The sequence below is a fragment of the Salmo salar genome, chromosome 19 (assembly GCF_965601325.2).
Source record: "Salmo salar chromosome 19, fSalSal1, whole genome shotgun sequence".
NCBI classification, from domain to species: Eukaryota; Metazoa; Chordata; class Actinopteri; order Salmoniformes; family Salmonidae; genus Salmo; species Salmo salar.
In genome coordinates, this window is record NC_138309.1 from 27185847 (window position 1) to 27206362 (window position 20516).

General features: G+C 43.6%; 1 protein-coding gene across 2 annotated transcripts in view; it reads left to right on the forward strand.

The window, feature by feature from the left end:
• LOC106578611 (limb region 1 protein homolog) overlaps positions 1–20516 on the forward strand; it is a 71096-nt gene that overhangs the window by 23142 nt on the left and 27438 nt on the right. For both annotated transcript variants that reach the window (XM_014157607.3, XM_014157608.3), the window contains 7 exons: positions 8048–8174; positions 9223–9291; positions 9572–9636; positions 10081–10153; positions 18061–18147; positions 19401–19477; positions 19949–20026. In XM_014157607.3, coding sequence (XP_014013082.1) covers positions 8048–8174; positions 9223–9291; positions 9572–9636; positions 10081–10153; positions 18061–18147; positions 19401–19477; positions 19949–20026 — 576 coding nt within the window. The remainder of the gene's footprint in view (positions 1–8047; positions 8175–9222; positions 9292–9571; positions 9637–10080; positions 10154–18060; positions 18148–19400; positions 19478–19948; positions 20027–20516) is intronic.

Below are 20516 nucleotides of genomic sequence, written 5' to 3' on the forward strand. Positions count from 1 at the left end.
GGTGCCATTTGGGACACAGACTTAGTCTGACCCAGAAAGTGACCCAGCTATGGGCCAGCAGTTTTCATCTGTTGCTAAAAGAAGCTCCTCATCAATCTAGCGCCCTAGGCTAAACCCTTTAATGAAGAAAAGTGTGTGTGTTTATTGTGGAGGGGAAACGTCTGAGCTGAGTAAACCGCCTTGTGTTACTAAGATACTGTTCTTTGTTGGCGCTCCACAATGGAGCCTGGATGTTTATTTCAAATCTCCCTGCACATGTAGACATTTTTCCCAGGCCTTTGCTCTGGCAGGGGTGGCCGGAGAATATAAAGTGATGTTTACATACCTTCCTTTAAGGTCAGAATGTCTCACGAAAGCCCCTCTGTTACAATGTCCATCGCCATGGTAACATATTAGTTTGAGCTGAGAATTTCTTATTTCCCTCTCTGTCTTTCAAACGAATTGATCAGCTCCTAGAGGGACTGCGTTTACATTTTTTGGATGAAATTGTCTGTTTATTTTATAGCTTGTGTTGTCTTTTGGCGTATTAGACCTCTTTCTGTCATTTTGGAAAAAAATATAGTGCCTGAGATTCAAGTCCAATGTTAATAGTTTCAATAAAGTCTTATTCATTGGTTTGATCCTGGATTTTGGCACAAACATTTTTTTATTCAAGATTTAAAGCTGCAATGTGTAACTTTTTGGGCGACCCGACCAAATCCGCATAGAAATGTGAGTTATAGAGCTGTCTTTCTCATAGAAGACATGTCTAAGAAGCGGTAGATCTGTTCTTTGTGCGCTGATTCTATGCTTCCTGTTCTTACGTTTCGTTTTGAGTCTTAAGTTTGGTTTTGTACACCAACTTCAAACAGCTGAAAATGTAATATTTTTTTGTTATGGAAAATATATTTCACAGCGATTTCAGATGCTACAATGATTATCTACACAATGATTGCTTGTTTTGTCACATAAATTGAAGTTATGCGATATATTCTAATTGCAACCATGATATGGTGGTGCGATTTCTTTATATTGCACATTTTAAGGTAGCCCAACCGGCCGCCAGATAACACTAATATTCATTTTACTTAGTTTGTTATCTGCGTCCGACTTTAATGTATCCAGCCGGCTATACAGTGCCTTCAGAAAGTATTCACACACCTTGACTTATTCCACATTGTGTTATTACACAATGAGTTAAAAATAGATTATATTGCGTTTTATTTCATTATTCATTATTAATTAATTTATTTTTAAAAATGAAAAAAATAAACAGATTTTGAATATCCCTTTGAGCATGGTGAAGTTATTAATTACACTTTTGATGGTGTATCAATACATCTAGTCACTACAAAGATTCAGGTGTCCTTCCTAACTCGGTTGCAGGAGAGGAAGGAAACCGCTCAGGGATTTCACCATGAGGCCAATGGTGACTTTAAAACTGTTAGAGTTTAATGGCTGTGATAGGAGAAAACAACTGAGGATGGACTAACAACATTGTAGTTACTCCACAATACTAACCTAAATGACAGAGTGAAAGGAAGGAAGCCTGTACAGGCGACCGGCTCGTACATAAAACATCCTTATTTCAGGCTGCAACTTTGTCATCCTTAACTTCTTCGGGATCGATTTCCTGTCCACGGGACGGTGGAGCTAACGTAGGCTAATGCGTTTAGCATGAGGTTGTAAGTAACAAGAACATTTCCCATAGACATATCTGATATTGGCAGAAAGCTTAAATTCTTGTTAATCTAACTGCACTGTCTGATTTACAGTAGCTATTACAGTGAAAGAATACGATGTTATTGTTTGAGGAGAGCGCACAATTTTGGACAAAGATATTAATAAAACATTTGGGCAGTCTTGATGCAACATTTTGAATAGAAATGCAATGGTTCATTGGATCAGTCTAAAACTTTGCACGTACACTGCTGCCATCTAGTGGCCAAAATCTCAATTGCACCTGGGCTGGAATAGTACATTATGGCCTTTCTCTTGCATTTCAAAGATGATGGTACAAAAAATACAAAATAACGTTTTTTTTTCTTTGTATTATCTTTTACCAGATCTATTGTGTTCTATTCTCCTACATTCCTTTCCACAAACTTCAATGTGTTTACTTTCAAATGGTACCAAGAATATGCATATCCTTGCTTCAGGGCCTGAGCTACAGGCAGTTAGATTTGGGTATGTCATTTTAGGTGAAGATTTTTGAAAAAGGGGCGGATCCTTAACTCGATTTAATGGCCCACCGGCCTCCAAAAAAGGGAAAATATCCATAGTGTCTTAATGAAACACAATTTTCCACCACCATGCTAGAGTGGCCAATGCTACTTCCTGATCTTGCGCATCGCATTCAGCCAGGGGAAACAACCGACTGCTGCAACCTGATTGGCTGAACGCAGTGTGCGACATCCCAAAATGTTGATTTTATTAACACAGGTGACGGTCATTTCTTCTTTGAGGACTTATCAGCCTGACACGTCTTGGTAATGACAACAAGATGGAGTTCTTGTAGGGGGACCTCTATACCAGGCGGTGTCAGAGGAAGGCCCTAATAATTGTCAAAGGCTCCAGCCACCCTAGTCATAGACTTTTCTCTCTGCTACCGTACAGCAAGCGGTACCGGAGCGCCAAGTCTAGGTCCAAAAGGCTTCTTAACAGCTTCTACCCCTAAGCCATAAGACTCCTGAACAGGTAATCAAATGGCTACCCAGACTATTTGCGTTGTCCCCCCTCTTTTTACGCTGCTGCTACTCTGTTTATTATCTATCCATAGTCACTAATTCTACCTACATGTACATATTACCTCAACCAACCTGTGCCCCCGCATATTGACTCTGTACCGGTACCCCCTGTATATAGCCCCGCTTCTATTATTTACCTGCTGCTCTTTAATTATTTGTATTTTTTTACTTATTTAGTTTTTACTAAACACTTATTTTTCTTAACTGCATTGTTGGTTAAGGGTTTGTAAGTAAGCATTTCACTGTATGGTCTGTTGTATTCAGTGCGTGTGACTAATACATTTTTATTTGAATAAACTCGAGGAAAACATCAAAGGTAGCATACTGAAGCCTCTTCCTCCCTGTAAATCCCTTTGTTTTCTGACTCGCGTCTAATGTATTGGCCATGGGAGCTTGGGAGCGAATGGCTCAGGTTCATTTAAAGGCTTTACATTTAAAACCAAAAAATGGGAGTGCTTGTGAAGTATGAGTTTTACGGCTTTGTTTATTCCTCTCTCGTCGTACAAGACTGACGTGAATCGAATGATCGGGCTACGACGTGAAGCAAACGGTTTCCCACGTGCCCACTGCTGTGTCGTTGGGGCGAGTCTTTAGAAGTTTAGTTTGCGGCAGCTTTACAGTCCCCTCCAGACCAGCGACTCCCTCTCTGTTTTCTGTCTCTGACACGGCCGGGGCTGAAGGCCGGGACTGAAGGGTACGCTAATAAGGGCCCTTTGCATCTGGCGTCTCTTTAGCAAGCATAGGCAGAGAAGTGGACTGGCTGGGAGTGGTGGATTGGGGTCGGCCCCCTCCCTCCATCCCTCTGTCCCTCCATCCCACACGCTCCTGTCGGGGAGTGGAGCGATGGGCAGTGGGATGATCTCTGCCACTGTGCGCTGACCTGCTGCAGATTAATGGGGCTGGAGGGAAGGAAGGAAGCTCTCTTTCCCCCCCCCACCCGCCACAGAGACCCCATGTCTGGGTCTCTGTGGCGCTCAACCTCTCCCATGCATCCCTGCTATTCTTTATTCAATCTGTCACTATAGTCCCTATCCTCCTTCCTTATTCTATTCCTCTCCTGTCCCCCTCTCTCTGTCTCTCTGCAACTCTGCCCCACCCCTTCTTTACCTTCCTCTGTTTTCTCCCTCTCCTCACTCGTTTGCTCAGACCTAATTTTCTCCCTCTCGCTGTCCCATCTCATTTCCCATCACTCTCTCTCTCTCTTTCCCTCTCTCTTTCTCTGCCCTGGGGATGCGGAGGGAATAGCACACCATTGCACAATGACATTCAGCACTGATGAAACACTGCGTGTGTACCCCTTTTGGGCCCTGGTCAAAGTAGTGCACTATATAGGGTGCCATTGAGGATGCTGACACTGTCTAGCTATGCTTCCCCAAGGACACGCATGGGGATGCATGTATCCATTGTGCTGTACATTGCAGTATCCAGATATGTCGTTTCTGATCCTACAGAGTAAGAGGGTGGCATTGAGCCATTCAGTGTTGGTATTAGGGCAACCAGTGATTCAGTGTAGAGGTCTTCACAGGTCCAAAAAGTTGGATCCGAATGGAACTGACCTCTGGATTTCCTACAAGAACCCTAAACGGACCGGTAAAATAATAAAAAGAGAGACCAAAAAATATATCAGCTAAGTTTCCCTGTGGTTAATGTATAGGTTTAGTCATGCTATAAGTCAGCAACTTCCCCCTAACCTAAAAGCTAGAGTCTTTATGCAGAGCCGTGGTCGGGTCCACTAGGGTATATCCACTGTAAGGTAGTTAGACCTCTAATTCAGTGTCCCCTGGGTTGCTGGGGGTTTGGAATGGAGCAGCACTGGGCAGAGTAGGCAGCTAGCCCCATGCTCGACAGCGGTGCGGTGTGAGGATCTGGGAAGCTGAATAGTGTGGTACACATTTAGAATGGCAAGAATAGAAACATTTGGCTTGGGCTGGCGCTCGGCTCTGGATTCCATGGCGCTCTCCCTTGCCTATTTTTAAACGAGTTTAACACGTTTTTGATGATTGTGGCGACTGTCTTCAGTGCTTACCATTCTAATGAAAAAACACATCTTCAGTACTTAAGAAAATAATTATGCTAATTTGTTATGAAAGAGCAACAAGGAGAATGCAGGGTATAAGTAATGGAATATGTTATGTGATACGTGATTCATTCAAAGCTTGCAATTCAGACCCTCTGCTTCCCAACACTTGGTCAACCTTTGTCTGACACTCCACTGAAATAATATTAGGGGAGGTGACAGGCATTGCCTTTGCCCTAAATGATCTGAATGGGTTATGATTTGAGCCTTATAAATGATTGAGAGGCCTGGCCTCGAGGGAATACACCTTCAGCATGGCATGGGCTGCTGGTTAAGGTGGACCGAGGCACCCGAGCGGAGCCGCCTCCTACAGCAGGCCATGCAAGGTTCTATCCATCCCGGAGCCTCCTTAAGAGTGTGTGTGTGGGACGTGACAGAAGTCCCTGAAAGCATTCCTCTCTCACCTCTTTCACCTCTGGGGACGAGATGCGTTCAGACATTCAACTGCTCTCCTCTTCTCCTCCACCATCTATCTATCTCTCCCCTTCCCTCCCTCTCTCCATCTCTCTCGGCATTGAGAGCTCCCTATTGGCCAGTTCAGCTCTGATGTGAGCCGCTAGACTGCAGCATCACAGTAGTTATGTACTCAGTCGGAGGAACTGAACACATTGGCGGATAGAGGTTTCAGTAAGCAGGTCAGGATAAAGGGCCTGTCATTTAAACCATTTTAGACCCGTGCACTATTTAGGGAATAGGCTGCCATTTGAGACGAAGACATATTCCCTCAGTATACCACATGAGATGCTTCTCTAGATAAGGGGTTTTATAAGGTCTACTGAGGGAATGTCTTTGTCTCAAATGGCACCCTATTCCCAAAATAGTGTACTTCTTTTTTGCCAGGGTCCATAGGGCTATATAGATATTAGGGTGCCATTTGGGACACAGACTACGTACAGTATATTCAAAACTCCTTTCCTCACTTTAGAGAATCAGTAGGCCTGCCTGCTGAGTTGTATCAGATCGTACCAGACATGGCCACAATGGGGCGCTCTAGACTACTCCCACTGCTGTGCTAGAAACTTCTACACGGGTCCCTTCTATCTAGCCTATATGTGGGGGGATACTTCAGTAATATGACAGTCTATGTGTCCCCCAAAGGGCTCCCTATATTGTGCACTGCTTTTGACATAGTGCACTATATAGGGAATACGGTGCCATTTTGGGACACGAGCTTAGATTCAACAGCTCCGCTGTCTGTGTGGAGAGACCGTGTGTTTGCAGAATGTGATTGATTATGAAAATGGTTGAGATAATGGTGTTTGAGATCATTGGTAAGCTAAGTGTTCAGTGTGTGAAATGTGGGCTCAATGTTGAGTTCAGAGTTTTAAAAAGCAGTTACATTACATGAGGATCACCTTCAAGGAGGATCACTGCACTATGTATTTATTTTATTGAACCTTTATTTAACTAGGCTAGTCAGTTAGGAACAAATTCTTACTTACAATTACGGCCTACTGGGGAACTGTGGGTTAACTGCTTTGTTCAGGGGCAGAACGACATATTTACTTTGTCAGCTCAGGGATTTGATCTAGCAACCTTTCAGTTACTGGCCAAAACAAATTCCACACACCAGTTAGCAGATCACCATTTACCTAGTAACAAATTGATCATAGATGCCCAATTTGGGGCTAACCCACAAGCCCTGTGTAAGTCATGCTTTGCAGCCTATTCCTATAGTGCCAGACAGTATCTCCTCTACAGTGTTGTAAAACAGAGGCTGTGTCCCAAATAGCACCCTATCCCCTTTAAAGTACACTACTTTTGACCAGACCCCTATAGGCCCTGGTCAAAAGTAGTGCACTAGATAAGGAATATGGTGCCATTTGGAAGGCAGCCGCTGTTTCGCGTTCGTGTAGAGCCTGTCCGCCTCCACTGGCGGCGCGGGGGGTAAATGGACTCTTGTGTGAACAGGTAGAGAAGACTTTATTAACCACTCAGCAGTCTGTGACCCGGAAAACCCAAATTACCACAACTCCTGTCTGCGCTGGGCCGCAGGGCCGTGGGCGCGTTAAGAGCCCCCTAATCGTCCCCAGATGTAATGGGAGGCCTGCTCTTAATCTACACACAGGAGCGAGGCTTCACTTCAACTTGTTTTTTTATTTAACCGGACCCGGCTCTGAGTCTGGATAGGCCCCTTTTAATATACTGTTGTAGAAGGTGCTTTAACATGGTCTTCTCTGGGATCAGTTAAGTATGCGTGGGGCTGTAATATGGAACTGGGGATGCGTCCCAAACATAGCCTTCCCTATAGCCTTCCCTATAGCTCAGTTGGTAGAGCATGGTGTTTGCAACGCCAGGGTTGTGGGTTCGATTCCCACGGGGGGCCAGCACAGAAAAAAAATGTATGAAATTGTATGAAATGTATGCATTCACTACTGTAAGTCGCTCTGGATAAGAGCGTCTGCTAAATGACTAAAATGTAAAATGTAAACAGCACCCTATTCCCTAAATGGTGCACTACTTTTGATCAGGCCCTTATGAGCCCTAGTCAAAAGTAGCGCACTACATAGGGAATATGGTGCCATTTGGGACATTACCTGAATGTAAAGCAATGGCGTTTTAAAAATAGAGTGCAGCATTCGTTTGGGTGATTTTATAGAGAAGGCACTGTAGTAGCTACATTGATATTTGAAGTAACGTAGTGAGGCTGCAGCAACACTGGTTGTGGGGAGACTGCCGTGTCTGCACGGTTTCACTCTATGAACCAAGATTGCATCCCAAATGGCACCCTATTCAATAGTGTACCGCTTTTGACCAGGGCCCATACCAGCTCAGTGGCCTTGTGGGCAGTGTCCGCCCTGAGATTGCAGGGTTGGGGGTTTGACCCCCAGTCAAGTCATACCACAGACTCTAAAAATGGGACCCAACGCCTCTCTGCTTGGCACTCAGCATTAAGGTTAAGGATTGGGGTACCAATCTGTCGAACGCTACAGAAACAGGAGATTGGCCTGTAGGGCAGGATGAGCCTTTCTTGCTCGTGCAAGGCTACCTACTTGTTTAACATAGGACTCTGGTCATGGGCTCTGGCCATTTAGAACTGGGCCCAAGTGATTCAACTGATGGGTCATTTTTTAGAATGAGCTTGTTTTGCTGACCCTTCCTTGCCTCACTCAATTCCTAGGCAGTGTGAATAGCCTTAGGAGAACTTGGCATAAATCACAGCTTTGTATGAATAAAAACAGTAACATGGCTGTTTTTGTTCATCACTTCTCTCTCTCCTCCATCTGTGTGTGTTTTCTCGCAGGGCATTAAGTCACGGGTTCTAGAGACCTTTGTGATGCTCTTCCTCCTCGGACTGCTCATCCTAGGAATAGTCTGGGTGGCGTCCGCGCTCATCGACAATGACGCAGCCAGTATGGAGTCACTCTATGGTAAGGCTATGGGGATTGTGTGTCACAAATGGCACACTATTTCCTATTTAGTGCACTACATTTGACCAGAGCTCTATGGGACTTGGTCAAAAGCAGTGGACTATATAGGAAATAAGGTGCCATTTGGGACACAACCTCTGTTTCTAGCTGCGTGGTTTGATGTACTGTACCAATCAAAAGTTTGGACACAGCTAATTATTCAAGGGTTTTTCTTTATTTTTACAATTTTCTACATTGTAGAATAATAGTGAAGACATCAAAACTATGAAATAACACATGGAATTATGTAGTAACCAAAAGTGTTAAACAAATCAAAATATATTTTATATTTGAGATTCTTCAAAGTAGCCAGCCTTTGCCTTGATGACAGCTTTGTACACTCTTGGCTTTCTCTTAACCAGCTTCATGAGGTAGTCACCTGGAATACATTCCAATTAACAGGTGTGCCTTGCTAAAAGTTAATTTGTGAAATTTCTTTCCTTCTTAATGTTGAAGTCAATCAGTTGTGTTGTAACAAGGTAGGGGTGATATACAGAAGATAGCCCTATTTGGTAAAATGACAAGAACAGCTCAAATAAGCATAGAAAAATGACAGTCCATCATTACTTTAAGACATGAAGGTCAGTCAATCTGGAAAATGACATGAACTTTCACCCAACCTCAACCCAAATGAGATGGTTTGGTATGAGTTGGACCGCAAAGTGAAGGAAAAGCAGCCAACAAGTGCTCAGCATATGTGGCACTCCTTCAAGACTGTTCGAAAAGCATTCCAGGTGAAGGTGGTTGAGAGAATGCCAAGAGTGTGCAAAGCTGTCATCACGGCAAACGGTGGCTACTTTGAAGAATCTAAAATATATTTTGATTTGTTTAACACTTTTTTTTGGTTAATACATGATTCCGTATGTGTTATTTCATACTGTTGACGTCTTCACTATTCTACAATGTAGAAAATAGTAAAAATAAAGAAAAACCCTTGAATGGGTAGGTGTGTCCGAACTTTTGAGACTTACTGTATTTGTTGACTAACATTTCATCTCTTTTACTTCAGATCTCTGGGAGTTCTACTTACCATACCTCTACTCCTGTATATCACTGATGGGGGGACTGCTCCTCCTGAGTGAGTATTGTTGTTGAATCAATAGGAGCATAATCAATGGAATATGTGCAAATTTAATATTATCTCAATTGATGATTGATGTGCGGCAAGTTCAGTAACACTTTTGATAGGGGCCTAAACTGTACAAGTGTACCAAGTTTCATGCTTTTATGAAAAAGTGTGTGGGGGGGGATTACATATGGCTTGGACTAGAAGGTCATTTCTGTAGTAATCCCTAGGTCCCTAATGTGCTGGAAGTGTTTTAGTTGTGTCTCACCACTTGTAACTTCTTCATCCCCAGTGTGTACTCCTGTGGGCCTGTCCAGAATGTTCACAGTCATGGGCCAGTTACTAGTCAAACCAACCGTGAGTACTAACTTCCATTCCATTCTCTACCTCAAACGCCTTCCTTGTTGTTTTATAAGCGCCAGATGCCAGCCAAATAGCTGGCATACTAACCCTCATATGACTGGCTACCTAATTGACTTTAACAAATTGCAGTACAGCAGATGCCACATTCAATTTTAAAGTGCACAAATGTTTTTGGGGGGGCATGCCCCTCCACTACCTGGCTTCTTTTTTTCATTACGCTGGCTACTTCAGATTTTTGGGAACATATGGCTACATGTATTTATGTGTACAGTAAATATTTTAGTGACTTTATATGTTTGACCGACATGGACTTCAGATTTCCTCTGTCATTTTTTATATTAAAATACGCAACTTGTGGACACGAGGACTACAAACATGTCACCAACTCATCCACCCATCTGTTACTCTTCGGCCCCACAACCCATTTTGTCCCCTCAGATCCTGGAGGACCTGGATGAGCAGATATACTGCGTTACTTTGCAAGAGGAAGCCCTTCAGAGGAGATTGAATGGTACGTTGTCAGTAGATCCACACCTAAAATTGCACCCTATTTAGTGCACTACCTTTGACCAGAGCTAGGGCTGTGAGGCAGCCAAATGACAACGTTCACTGTGATAACCGTTCGAATAGCGAAAACGACACACATTTTTAATTAAGAGACACATTTTCTCTTCTCAGCTCCTGACTACATGTGCTGCCATAGAAATGGAATGAATAGAAGTTCAGTGTTTCCCCTATATGCATTTAGAATGCGCACCACCGCTGCACACCCACAATATTTTTAAAATTAATTTTCCGGGTTGGAAAAATGCTTTCAGTGTAACCTTAAATGACTAAAACCATACTGAAAGTATGTAAAGCAGATACTTAAGCGTCCCACCTAGTCAACAGCCAGTGGAATCGCGTGGCGCGAAATACAAATATAACTTCAATTTCTCAAACATATGACTATTTTACACCATTTTAAAGATAAGACTCTCGTTAATCTAACCACATTGTCCGATTTCAAAAAGGCTTTACAGCGAAAGCAAAACATTAGATTATGTCAGGAGAGTACCATGTCACAAAAACCAAAACCACATCTAAATGCAGCACTAACCTTTGATCTTCATCAGATGACACTCCTAGGACATTATGTTATACAATACATGCATGTTTTGTTCAATCAAGTTCATATTTATATCAAAAACCAGCTTTTTACATTAGCATGTGTTCAGAACTAGCATACCCACTGCAAACTTCCGGTGAATTTACTAAATTACTCACGATTAACGTTAACAAAATACATAACAATTATTTTAAGAATTATAGATACAGAACTCCTTTATGCAATCGCGGTGTCAGATTTTAAAATAGCTTTTCGGCGAAAGCACATTTTGCAATATTCTGAGTACATAGCCCGGCCATCACGGCTAGCTAATTTGACACCCAAGTTTGGCCCTCACCAAACTCAGATTTAGTATAAGAAAAATTGGAATACCTTTGCTGTTCTTCGTCAGAATGCACTCCCAGGACTTCTACTTCAACAACAAATGTTGTTTTGGTTCCAAATAATCCATAGTTATATCCAAATACCGCCGTTTTGTTCATGCGTTCAGGTAACTATCCAAACGGTGATGCGCATTTCGTGACCAAAAAATTCTAAATATTCCATTACCGTACGTCGAAGCATGTCAAACGCTGTTTAAAATCAATTGTTATGCTATTTTTCTCGTAAAATAGCGATAATATTCCAACCGGGCGACGTTGTATTCATTCAAAGGCTGAATGAACGCGCATCTCCAGTGTCACTGTCCCCAGCCTGACCTGTAACAAACAGAGCTGCTGTACTTCGCCCAGAGACTGCAGACACCTCATTCCACTTTCTGGTGCCTTCTGAGAGCCAATGGAAGCCTTAGAAAATGTCACGTTACAGCAGAGATGCTGTATTTTCGATAGAGATGCAACAGAAGGATAACAAATTGTCAGACAGGGCACTTCCTGTATGGAATCTTCTCAGGTTTTGGCCTGCCATATGAGTTATGTTATACTCACAGACACCATTCAAACAGTTTAGAAACTTTAGAGTGTTTTCTATCCAAATCTACTAATTATATGCATATTCTCGTTTCTGTGCAAGAGTAGTAACCAGTTTAATTCGGGTACATTTTTTATCCGGCCGTGCAAATACTGCCCCCTAGCCCCAACAGGTTAACATTTTTATTTAACCTTTATTTAACTAGGCAAGTCAGGTAAGAACAAATTGTTATTTACCATGACGGCCTACTGGGGAACAGTGGGTTAACTGCCCTGTTCAGGGGCAGAACGACAGATTTTTGCCTTGTCAGCTCGGAGATTCGATTCAGCAACCTTTCGGTTACTGGCCAAACGCACTAACCACTAGTCTACCTGCCGCCTCTTTACCTATATATTTTTTATAATATAATCTTTGAGAACTACAAAACCTGATAAATGCAAGCTAGATAGTCAAGGAGAGGAAAAAAAATAAGAATTTAGGAGTGTTTTTGGCATGGCTGGATTACTGACGGGGCACGCAGGGCACATGCCCAGAAGACCCGATTGGGGTTCAAATGGGTTTTGTTATAATGTTTGAGCACAAGAACACAATGGCAATACACACCCATTACCACACTCCCAGCAGGGCCACCATCTATCCCTCTTTTTGATCCAGAAAAACCTTCTCTGTTGACTAAAACAAGCAGATGACAACAAAATTTGAAAAAGGTCGAGATTTCGCTGTGAGCCAATGGGGTAACCAAGGTAACCACAAGTTGTTTTCCTCACAGGCGGGCAGGGCCGAGATGTTCTATTTTTAATACCGACTGGGACTATGAGTTTAACTGTCAAATTGCCAGGGTTAGATGTTCCAAGCCTGTTCTATTCATTCTATTTCTATGGGTGCTACTGCTACAGGGTGGGGTGCATTGCCTAGGCAACCAAAGACTTGTTTGCTACAACGCCTTGTTTGTTTTAGCGAGGAGCAATAAAGTTTCATCACGTTGTTAAGAGTCCATGTTACCGCAGAAAGGGACTCAACCGTACGAATGCCCGGCCATCCTATCTTCAGTCAGCTGTTCCATGACCGTCTGTTATACGGTAATTGTGCCAGCCCTAACCAAAGCCCTATGGTAATGTACTATCGGCTATAGGGAATAGAGTGCTATTTCAGACACAGACCAGGAAATGTGTTGGCACATTACAGGGAGATGACTGCACAATAGCAGAGGTGCATAAAGATGGCGGCCCCCATGCACTTACCACAAATTCCTAGTTTTTGCTCAGATCGCCATATTGTACATTGTATTGTACATACGCTCTCCATTACTCTTTTTTTTTTGTATGGTCATTTGCAAAGCTTAACTTCAAGACGCCGTCAATTTGGCATTTATTGGCACATTGAACCATATCGCACGCTATAGTTTTAAAATCTCAGTGGATAGTGCTAAAACTGATGCCCTGTCGTCTTTATGCACGTTCGCCATTGGGTCATGATGGAGCGCTCCTGCACTGGAATCAATTAGCATTGACAAATCAGCCTCCCCGCTCCACCCCCCTTTTTCTCATTCTCATTTGCTCCCTTCTCTCTCTCTCGTGCCCTCTCTCCCTCTTCCCCCAACAACTCTCTATTTCCCTGTCCTCTCTCTTTCCCCCTCTTTTTCTCTCTCTCGCTCTCTTTTTCTCTTTCTTTCCCTCGCTCGCTTTCTTTCCCTCGCTCTCTCTTTCACTTTTTCTAAAGGACAAGCTGCAGCTGCCATTGTCAGAGACCGTAAATTACATTGGTGGAGAGTTTTAGAGTCAATTTAAGAACACGGCACACTGCCTTCCACTGGCACTACTGGCCAGGCGATTTCCTCATTTGATCTTTGGCCCCAGACTAGTAATGACAGGCCCCTCATTAGGAGGGAATTGAAATGGTCTTGGAGAATAGCTGTGTCTCAAATGGCACATAGGGCTCTGGTCAAAAACAGTGCACTGTGTAGGGAAAAGGGTGCCATTTGGGACGCAGAATGTATTTATTTCTGATGGTGTTGTAGTAGATGTTGGTGAAACATGTTCATAGACTACTACTACCTAGGCCAGGGATGGACAACTGGCGGCGGCCCTCCTTTTTTGTAGGACCGTGGATCAATTTCCAAAGACCCCAAAAAATTATAAAAAAATTGTCACTGTCGGGATCTCAACTTACTGTTGAATGTTAGAATAGTAGAATACACAAGGTGCCATTTCGAAATTTGGTTGTGCATCAGCCGTTTTTCTCTTGTTATGTCAGTCACTGACATTCACTCAATTAGCCTATGTCAGCTAAACATTTTTAGATTGGTAAGTTAGTCTAGCAGCCAGCTATCTAAACTTACATTACCGACAGAGTTATCATTGATTTCGTTAGTCACGCTCACTCATATCATGCTAGAAACGGCAAACATTTCTCTCCACCAAATGTGTAGAACTGCAGGAAATAAGCTGTAAAATTGCACATTTTTCTCTCCACCCCATGTTAAAATGTGTAGATGTTCAGCATTATTGCTTTACAACTGCAAAATCTTCTCTACTCCCCGTGGTAAAAAGGAAATGAACTAAAACTAAAAAGAAATGTTATTTGCTGTCAAGAGGGCCGCTAAAATGTTTCACTTGCAAAATACACTATTTGTCAACCTGCGTTGCCTTTTATCTACCTACCGCCACTGTTCCCAAATTCCTTCTTTTAGTGTTGAAAAATCCCACAAAGCAGGAAGTATTTGGGGCGCCCGCCAAACATACTTTAATATCAAGTGAAGCACGCAACAAAGTGTACAGATGCAAGTAAATAAAGAGGATGAGTGTCTTTACAAACCAGGGAGGTACGGAAGATTGCTTGTGCTGATAGCGCTGTTTTCAAACGCTACGCCGGTGCTCCTCTCAATAGGCCTGCTATTTAGCTGTTTGGTTTCTTAGGGCTTATGCCAAATGCTGGTGCTTTGAACACCTGATAAAATAGGTGTAATCTGTTCCTTATCACCGGGACGAGGGTTTGATGTCGCCGTGAGTTGAACACAATCACCTCACTCCACGACTTCTCCAGTCCACCGGGGCAGCGCGGCCTAACTCCACCACTCTCCCGTCGTGGAGAGAGCGAGAGCTAAGCAGCTGGGAGAAGAGCTCTCGCTCAGACACTAAGTAGCGAGATCCGTGTCGCCTTATCGGGAATCCCAGGAATGTTTTTTTTTGTTCACCACACACACACACACACACACTTGGGTGCAACTCGAAGGGTATGAGTGGAGGGTGAGGTTCCCTCTGATCTTTTCGAGAAGGAGGAAGAGGTTCAGGGATAGTTCACAGGACACACTCCACAAGCGCCCAATGTCCTCCTCGCTTGGCTTGTGTCCTCTGCGTCCCTCGCCTGCCCGGCCGTAGATTAGACTTGTCTCATTACACTTTGTTTATGTTTGCTGTTTTGGATTATTGAGACCGATCAATGGATTGGATTGATGTATATTTACTCTTCAGGGTTTTGAGTTTGCATCTCTTCTCTGTGCAATTACATCCCAAATAGCATTTAGGATTTGGTTGTTTGCTTTAGATGAGCAGGAGCGGTGGGTTATTCCGGCTGAGTGGCCGTGTGTGTGTGTGTGTGTGTGTGTGTGTGTGTGTGTGTGTGTGTGTGTGTGTGTGTGTGTGTGTGTGTGTGTATGTGTGTGTGTGTGTGTGTGTGTGTGTGTGTGTGTGTGTGTGTGTGTGTGTGTTTACTCTGCGAGAGGTTTGATAGGACCATATGAACCGCAAGGAGACGCGCAGTGACACGCTCATTACAATATCAGATCTACCTACCTGGCTACCCTAGCCAGTGATGGGGAGCAAGCTTGTCCTTTTGAAATGCACAGTGTTGCATAATTTATCTGCATATGTAATTCGTGTCAGGAGAATTGACATTATGCATAGTTTTACAGTGGCCCGACAAAATGATGTGTCCTGAGCCCCCTCCACCAGGTGTCCCTGTTTGTTTGCTATGCTGTAGCCTATTTTATTGAGAGAGTCAAGCTATGTCCCAGTCATCTCTCCTTCCTCCCAAAGTATGCACTTGTTCACATCCCTTGACTGAAAGGAAATGACTGGTATAAGAGCCGAAACCTTTAGCCCCTGTCTCCACCAATCCAATCATTTTAGATTTGTGGGAAGGAGCGAACAAATGCACACTTCAGGAGAAAGGAGATATTATTGGGACGTGTTCTTTTGTTAAGTTACTGCAGTTTGGTGTGTTGAGATAAATTAAGTGTTTTGGTCATTTTAGGAAATGGATTATGTGAAGTTAGGCTACATATGATATTGTCCAATGTCACAAAATATCTTGATAATGGATTAAGATATCCAATTATCCCTCTTTTGATGCTTTTTTCCCCCCTATACTTCTGGCCTTTTCTGAAAAGTGTCAATGCCTAGGTCTATGTAGTTTACGGCGTTCTATAGTGAGTGACGAGGATGGTTTCGATTTTTGACCTTATGCCACATCTTCGGACGCAGTAGCTAATTAGGTGAGCAGGCAATGTAAGAATGGCCCTATGCTAATGTGAAGGCCTTGCACCACAGCTAGTCCGGTATTCCAACTCCAGTCCAGGGTTGTGTCCAAAAGTACCCCATAGGGCTCTGGACGAAAGAAGTGCACTATATAGGGAATAGGGTGCCATTTGGGATGCAGCTCAGACATGAGCTAAGCTGCTGTCTTAGTTGAGGCTCGCTAGCCCCTCTGGTTCCCTCTGTGTGTTTCGCGGCAGCAGCAGCGTGCTCTGGTCCAGATGCTATGCGGCACGATGACCTTGCCAATGCCTCCGTCCGTCGCCTCCGCATGCTGCTTAGCATAATGCTAGGTGACGTAATCGCTAAACTATGGTGAAGGTTGGAGAGGAGAAGTTTCATTATTTTCGGCAGCAGTAGCAGCGTCGGTACGTGCAGGAACTCTGGAACTTTTTTGTGGACTGCTGTCTCCTCTGCTGCCAGTACCTTAATATATCTTGCTTTTGCTTGAAGGATGTCACGTCTTAAAATGCTATTATGCACTTTTCCTTTATCGCCTGCATTGGTTTTCTATCATGTAAGGATTTTGTTCTTGGTTGGTGGTCAGATAATTTGATGTTCCTAATAATAGTCATGGCTAGTTGGAGCTTTTTTTTAATATTGTTTTTTATTTCACCTTTATTTAACAAGGTAGGCCAGATGAGAACAAGTTCTCATTTACAACTGCGACCTGGCTTGAAATTGATTTAGAGTCGGTGTAATAATAGGATTACTGTGATAAGGTGATGGCTGAGGACTTTGTTTTGCATACGTTCTCCAGATAGATGAGATGTCTTGTGGCTGAACAGTCACGGTGCCCCTCAGGACTCGATGTTGGGTCCGACTCAATTCTCAAATCACGTCCTGTTGAACTGCTCGTGACATTTCCTGTTGCATTGTGACTGCATTTGGTTTGAGGGTTCAAAGTTTCCCCAACTGCGTTCCTGGGACAGGTATTAGGCAGGGCACAGACAGGATCCACTCTGTTTTTTTTCCCCCTCCACCTACTTTATCCTTTTTTTTCTTCTTTCTCGTTGTATCCCAAAGCCCATCCAGACAGGGTGTGTCATAATAGTTGGGAGGGGGAAATATTTGATCAAAGTGATTGGTTCTTCACCCCTGTAACAAAGATGAAAGATCATCTTTTTATTGCACGCTAGTAACAGTGTAACACTGAACTAATTGGTCTTGATCTGCCAATCACCCCAGGGGATGCAAATGGATACTCTTCCACTTGGCTTTGAGGGCTCCAACCTGTACGTCAAGGCTGGAAGGAAAACAGAGTAAAACAGATCAATTAGCCTTAAATGAGCTGCCCTTGTGGTTTTCCTGGAGAATCCCTCGCTGTCTTCTCCCTAGCCCCGGGACCAGTTGGAGCATGTACCCGTTCGCTCGCTAGACAGCATTGACACAGGAGATTATTTTTACTTGTTTGAGAGACCACATTGTTATGTACAAAGAAGGATTACCCGTTCAGATGGGATTTCTTAATAAAATAGGAGAAATGCCATAAAGGTTGAGGGTAGAAAATACAGAGATGAAGTAGTCATGCTTTTTATTAGAGGCTTTAGTGCAACCTTTCTGGATAAAGAACTGCACTTACGTGAGCAGGGACTGAAAATGCTTTATTTAACTGTTAAAGGGAGACCTCTTGCCATGACTATGAATTATTGTTGAACATTAATCATGTGTAGCTAATCGAACTGTCTGTCTAGCCTCCCTGTTTTTACAGAATTAACAAATATACCTTTTCAGTTATTTGGCAGATATTTGGCAGTCGAATCACAATGACTACGTGGTGCGCGAGTGAAGTGTAAAGATAAGTTAAAAGCTTGATAAAATGCCATTCCTGAGACCCTTATTTGATGTTTTCTTTCCTCTCGTCCGCAGGGTCGACATCTCACTCTCATTCCCAAGGAAGTGCTCATCGACTCAACAAAGAATTGGACATCGTCCGAGATCAGAGGAATAAACTGGGTGAGTTGTTGGTGCCGCATTATGCTTTCTCAAATTATAATATGTATGGACAGATGCTGTCTTTCGGGACGTTGAATTTCCCATTGAAACGTATGCAAAGAGGTCGGCTTTTCTGATATTGCTGAGAGCCAGCGAGCCTTTCTTTTCCCTCTCGGTCTGATTTCTTAATTTGGACACGTCCCAAAGCATTTCTGCCCGATAATTATTATTTTCCATCCTTTTTAGGATATTATAAATGAGGTACAATGGGTGCGCGCCAAGGCTTTTGGGGGTTGGGAGGGGGAGATGAGGCCACAAAGGCACTTAGGATATTGGACAAGATGCAAACTTTTATATTGTGCCCAGCCTTTTAGTGATGTCATTAATTTAGCAGGAGGGTGCATATAGAGTGCGCCTTGGCAAACCTGGCACAAGGGGAGGGAGAGAGATGGAGGGGGGGGTGAGAGAGAAGGATGGAGGGCAAGTCAAGTCAAGCTAGTCGTAAGGACACTGGACCACAGTGTTTTATAAAGGGGTTTCAGAAAGGACATTACATCACATGTCCTTTACTGTCCTTGGCCCATGCTGTTGTGTACTCTTCCGTCAGTCTTCAGCAGCTACCAATGCTGACATATTACTATTATAAGGCAGATTCTCAATGTGTAGAACGATTAAACGATAGAGACCTGATCTCTGCAACCATCTATTTATGTCAGAACAAGAAGGCAGAACGATAGCGCCACTGTCTGTCATCCTTTAACAGGTAGACCTACAAATCAAGTTGTACATTTTAATCTCACCTTTCTGTTTCATCTGTACTCCGTTATTGTTTCTATATAGCAAAGATAGACTAATTAAAGAGGAAGACTGATTTATGGTCAGTTGCAAAAGCCATATTACCTTCTGCCCCCCTGGGCTCTGATGAGAGAGCAGATAATGTTGGTGCCCACACTCACGATATGTTTTACCAAACCAAGTTGTACTAACTCTGTACTAACCCTGAAGCCATGAGGTTTCACTACTCACCTTTGATATATTAATGAAACAGTTTAGGAAAACAGTCTTTAATATCGTCAGTGATTCACTCTTGATTGATTTGAGGCATTGGTCTTTTTGCCTAAATGGTTAGACCCCGAACTCAATGAATGTGGTGGTTTCCCAACTCAGACCTCTTTCTTTGTCTTTCTTTCTTATCCTCTTTCTCATCCTCTCTTTCTCCCTCTGTCCCCCCCACCCTCTCTCTCTCTCCTACCTTCCCTTCTTCCCTCCCCTAGAGAGGAGGAAGAAAGCCTCTGCATGGGAAAAGAACCTGCTCTACCCCATTGTGATGTTAATACTGCTCACAGGGACGGTGAGTATTCAGGTTGATAGTACTGCAGCCAGTCACTCCCACTAAAGCCCACCCCCCCACCAACCACCCCCTGTTTCCCAATGGCATATGAATCATAAAGCCTTGGTGGCTGCTGGGGAGTTTTCCCTGGTCAACTTAGTTTGCAATCTCAAATGGCACCCTATTCCCTATGTAGTGCACTCCGTTTGACCAGAGCCCTATGGCACCCTATCGTTTGTCCGGCCGTGTTAGAGAAAAGGCTCGGCTAAATAGTCACACCGCTGAAGCAGCTGGGCTTTCGATTGAATCCCCCGTGTAGAGTAGTCTGCCTCTAACATGCTCCTGTTGCCCTGCAGCAGTGTGGAACTACTTTCAGAATACACATTTTGCAGAGTACAGACAAACAAACCGATAATTAGTTCTGTCTTGTCTTGACTTAATCTTTTTAGCTAAATCCCTCTGTTTCTCAACCCTTCTCCTCCTCCTCTTTAGACCATCTCAGTCCTGCTGGTGGCGCTGAATATCCTCTATCTGCTGGTGGATGAGACTGCCATGCCAAAGGGATCAGAGGTAGGCTATAATGGCGAGAGAGACTTACTTCCTGTTCCCCTTATGAACAGATTCACATCGGAGGCCGTTTTTTTTTTTATACAAGCCCTAACGCACGCACACACAGGTAAATCCGGAGCGAGGCAGCTACTGAACTAGACCGCTGCGAAGGTGCTTGGCAGTCGTCGGGGACATAAATCAAATTCCGGATATGCTCAGGTGCATGTTGGGAAGAAAGGAAAGAAAGCTCTGGGCCAGATGTTTATCATAGCAGAGCTGGCCTGGATGCCTTTTTTGTCGTGCTGCTGCTCATTGAAAGTCATTTCACAGCGGCATGCAGATGAAATGTGTGATGTCCACGGCAGGTGAAATAAGCTGCTTTACCCTCTGTGTGTGTGTGTGTGTGTGTGTGTGTGTGTGTGTGTGTGTGTGTGTGTGTGTGGGGGGGGGGGGTTCAGTCAGTTGCTCTGTGTGGACCAGGCAGACCAGGTGAACTCCTGTTATGAGTCTG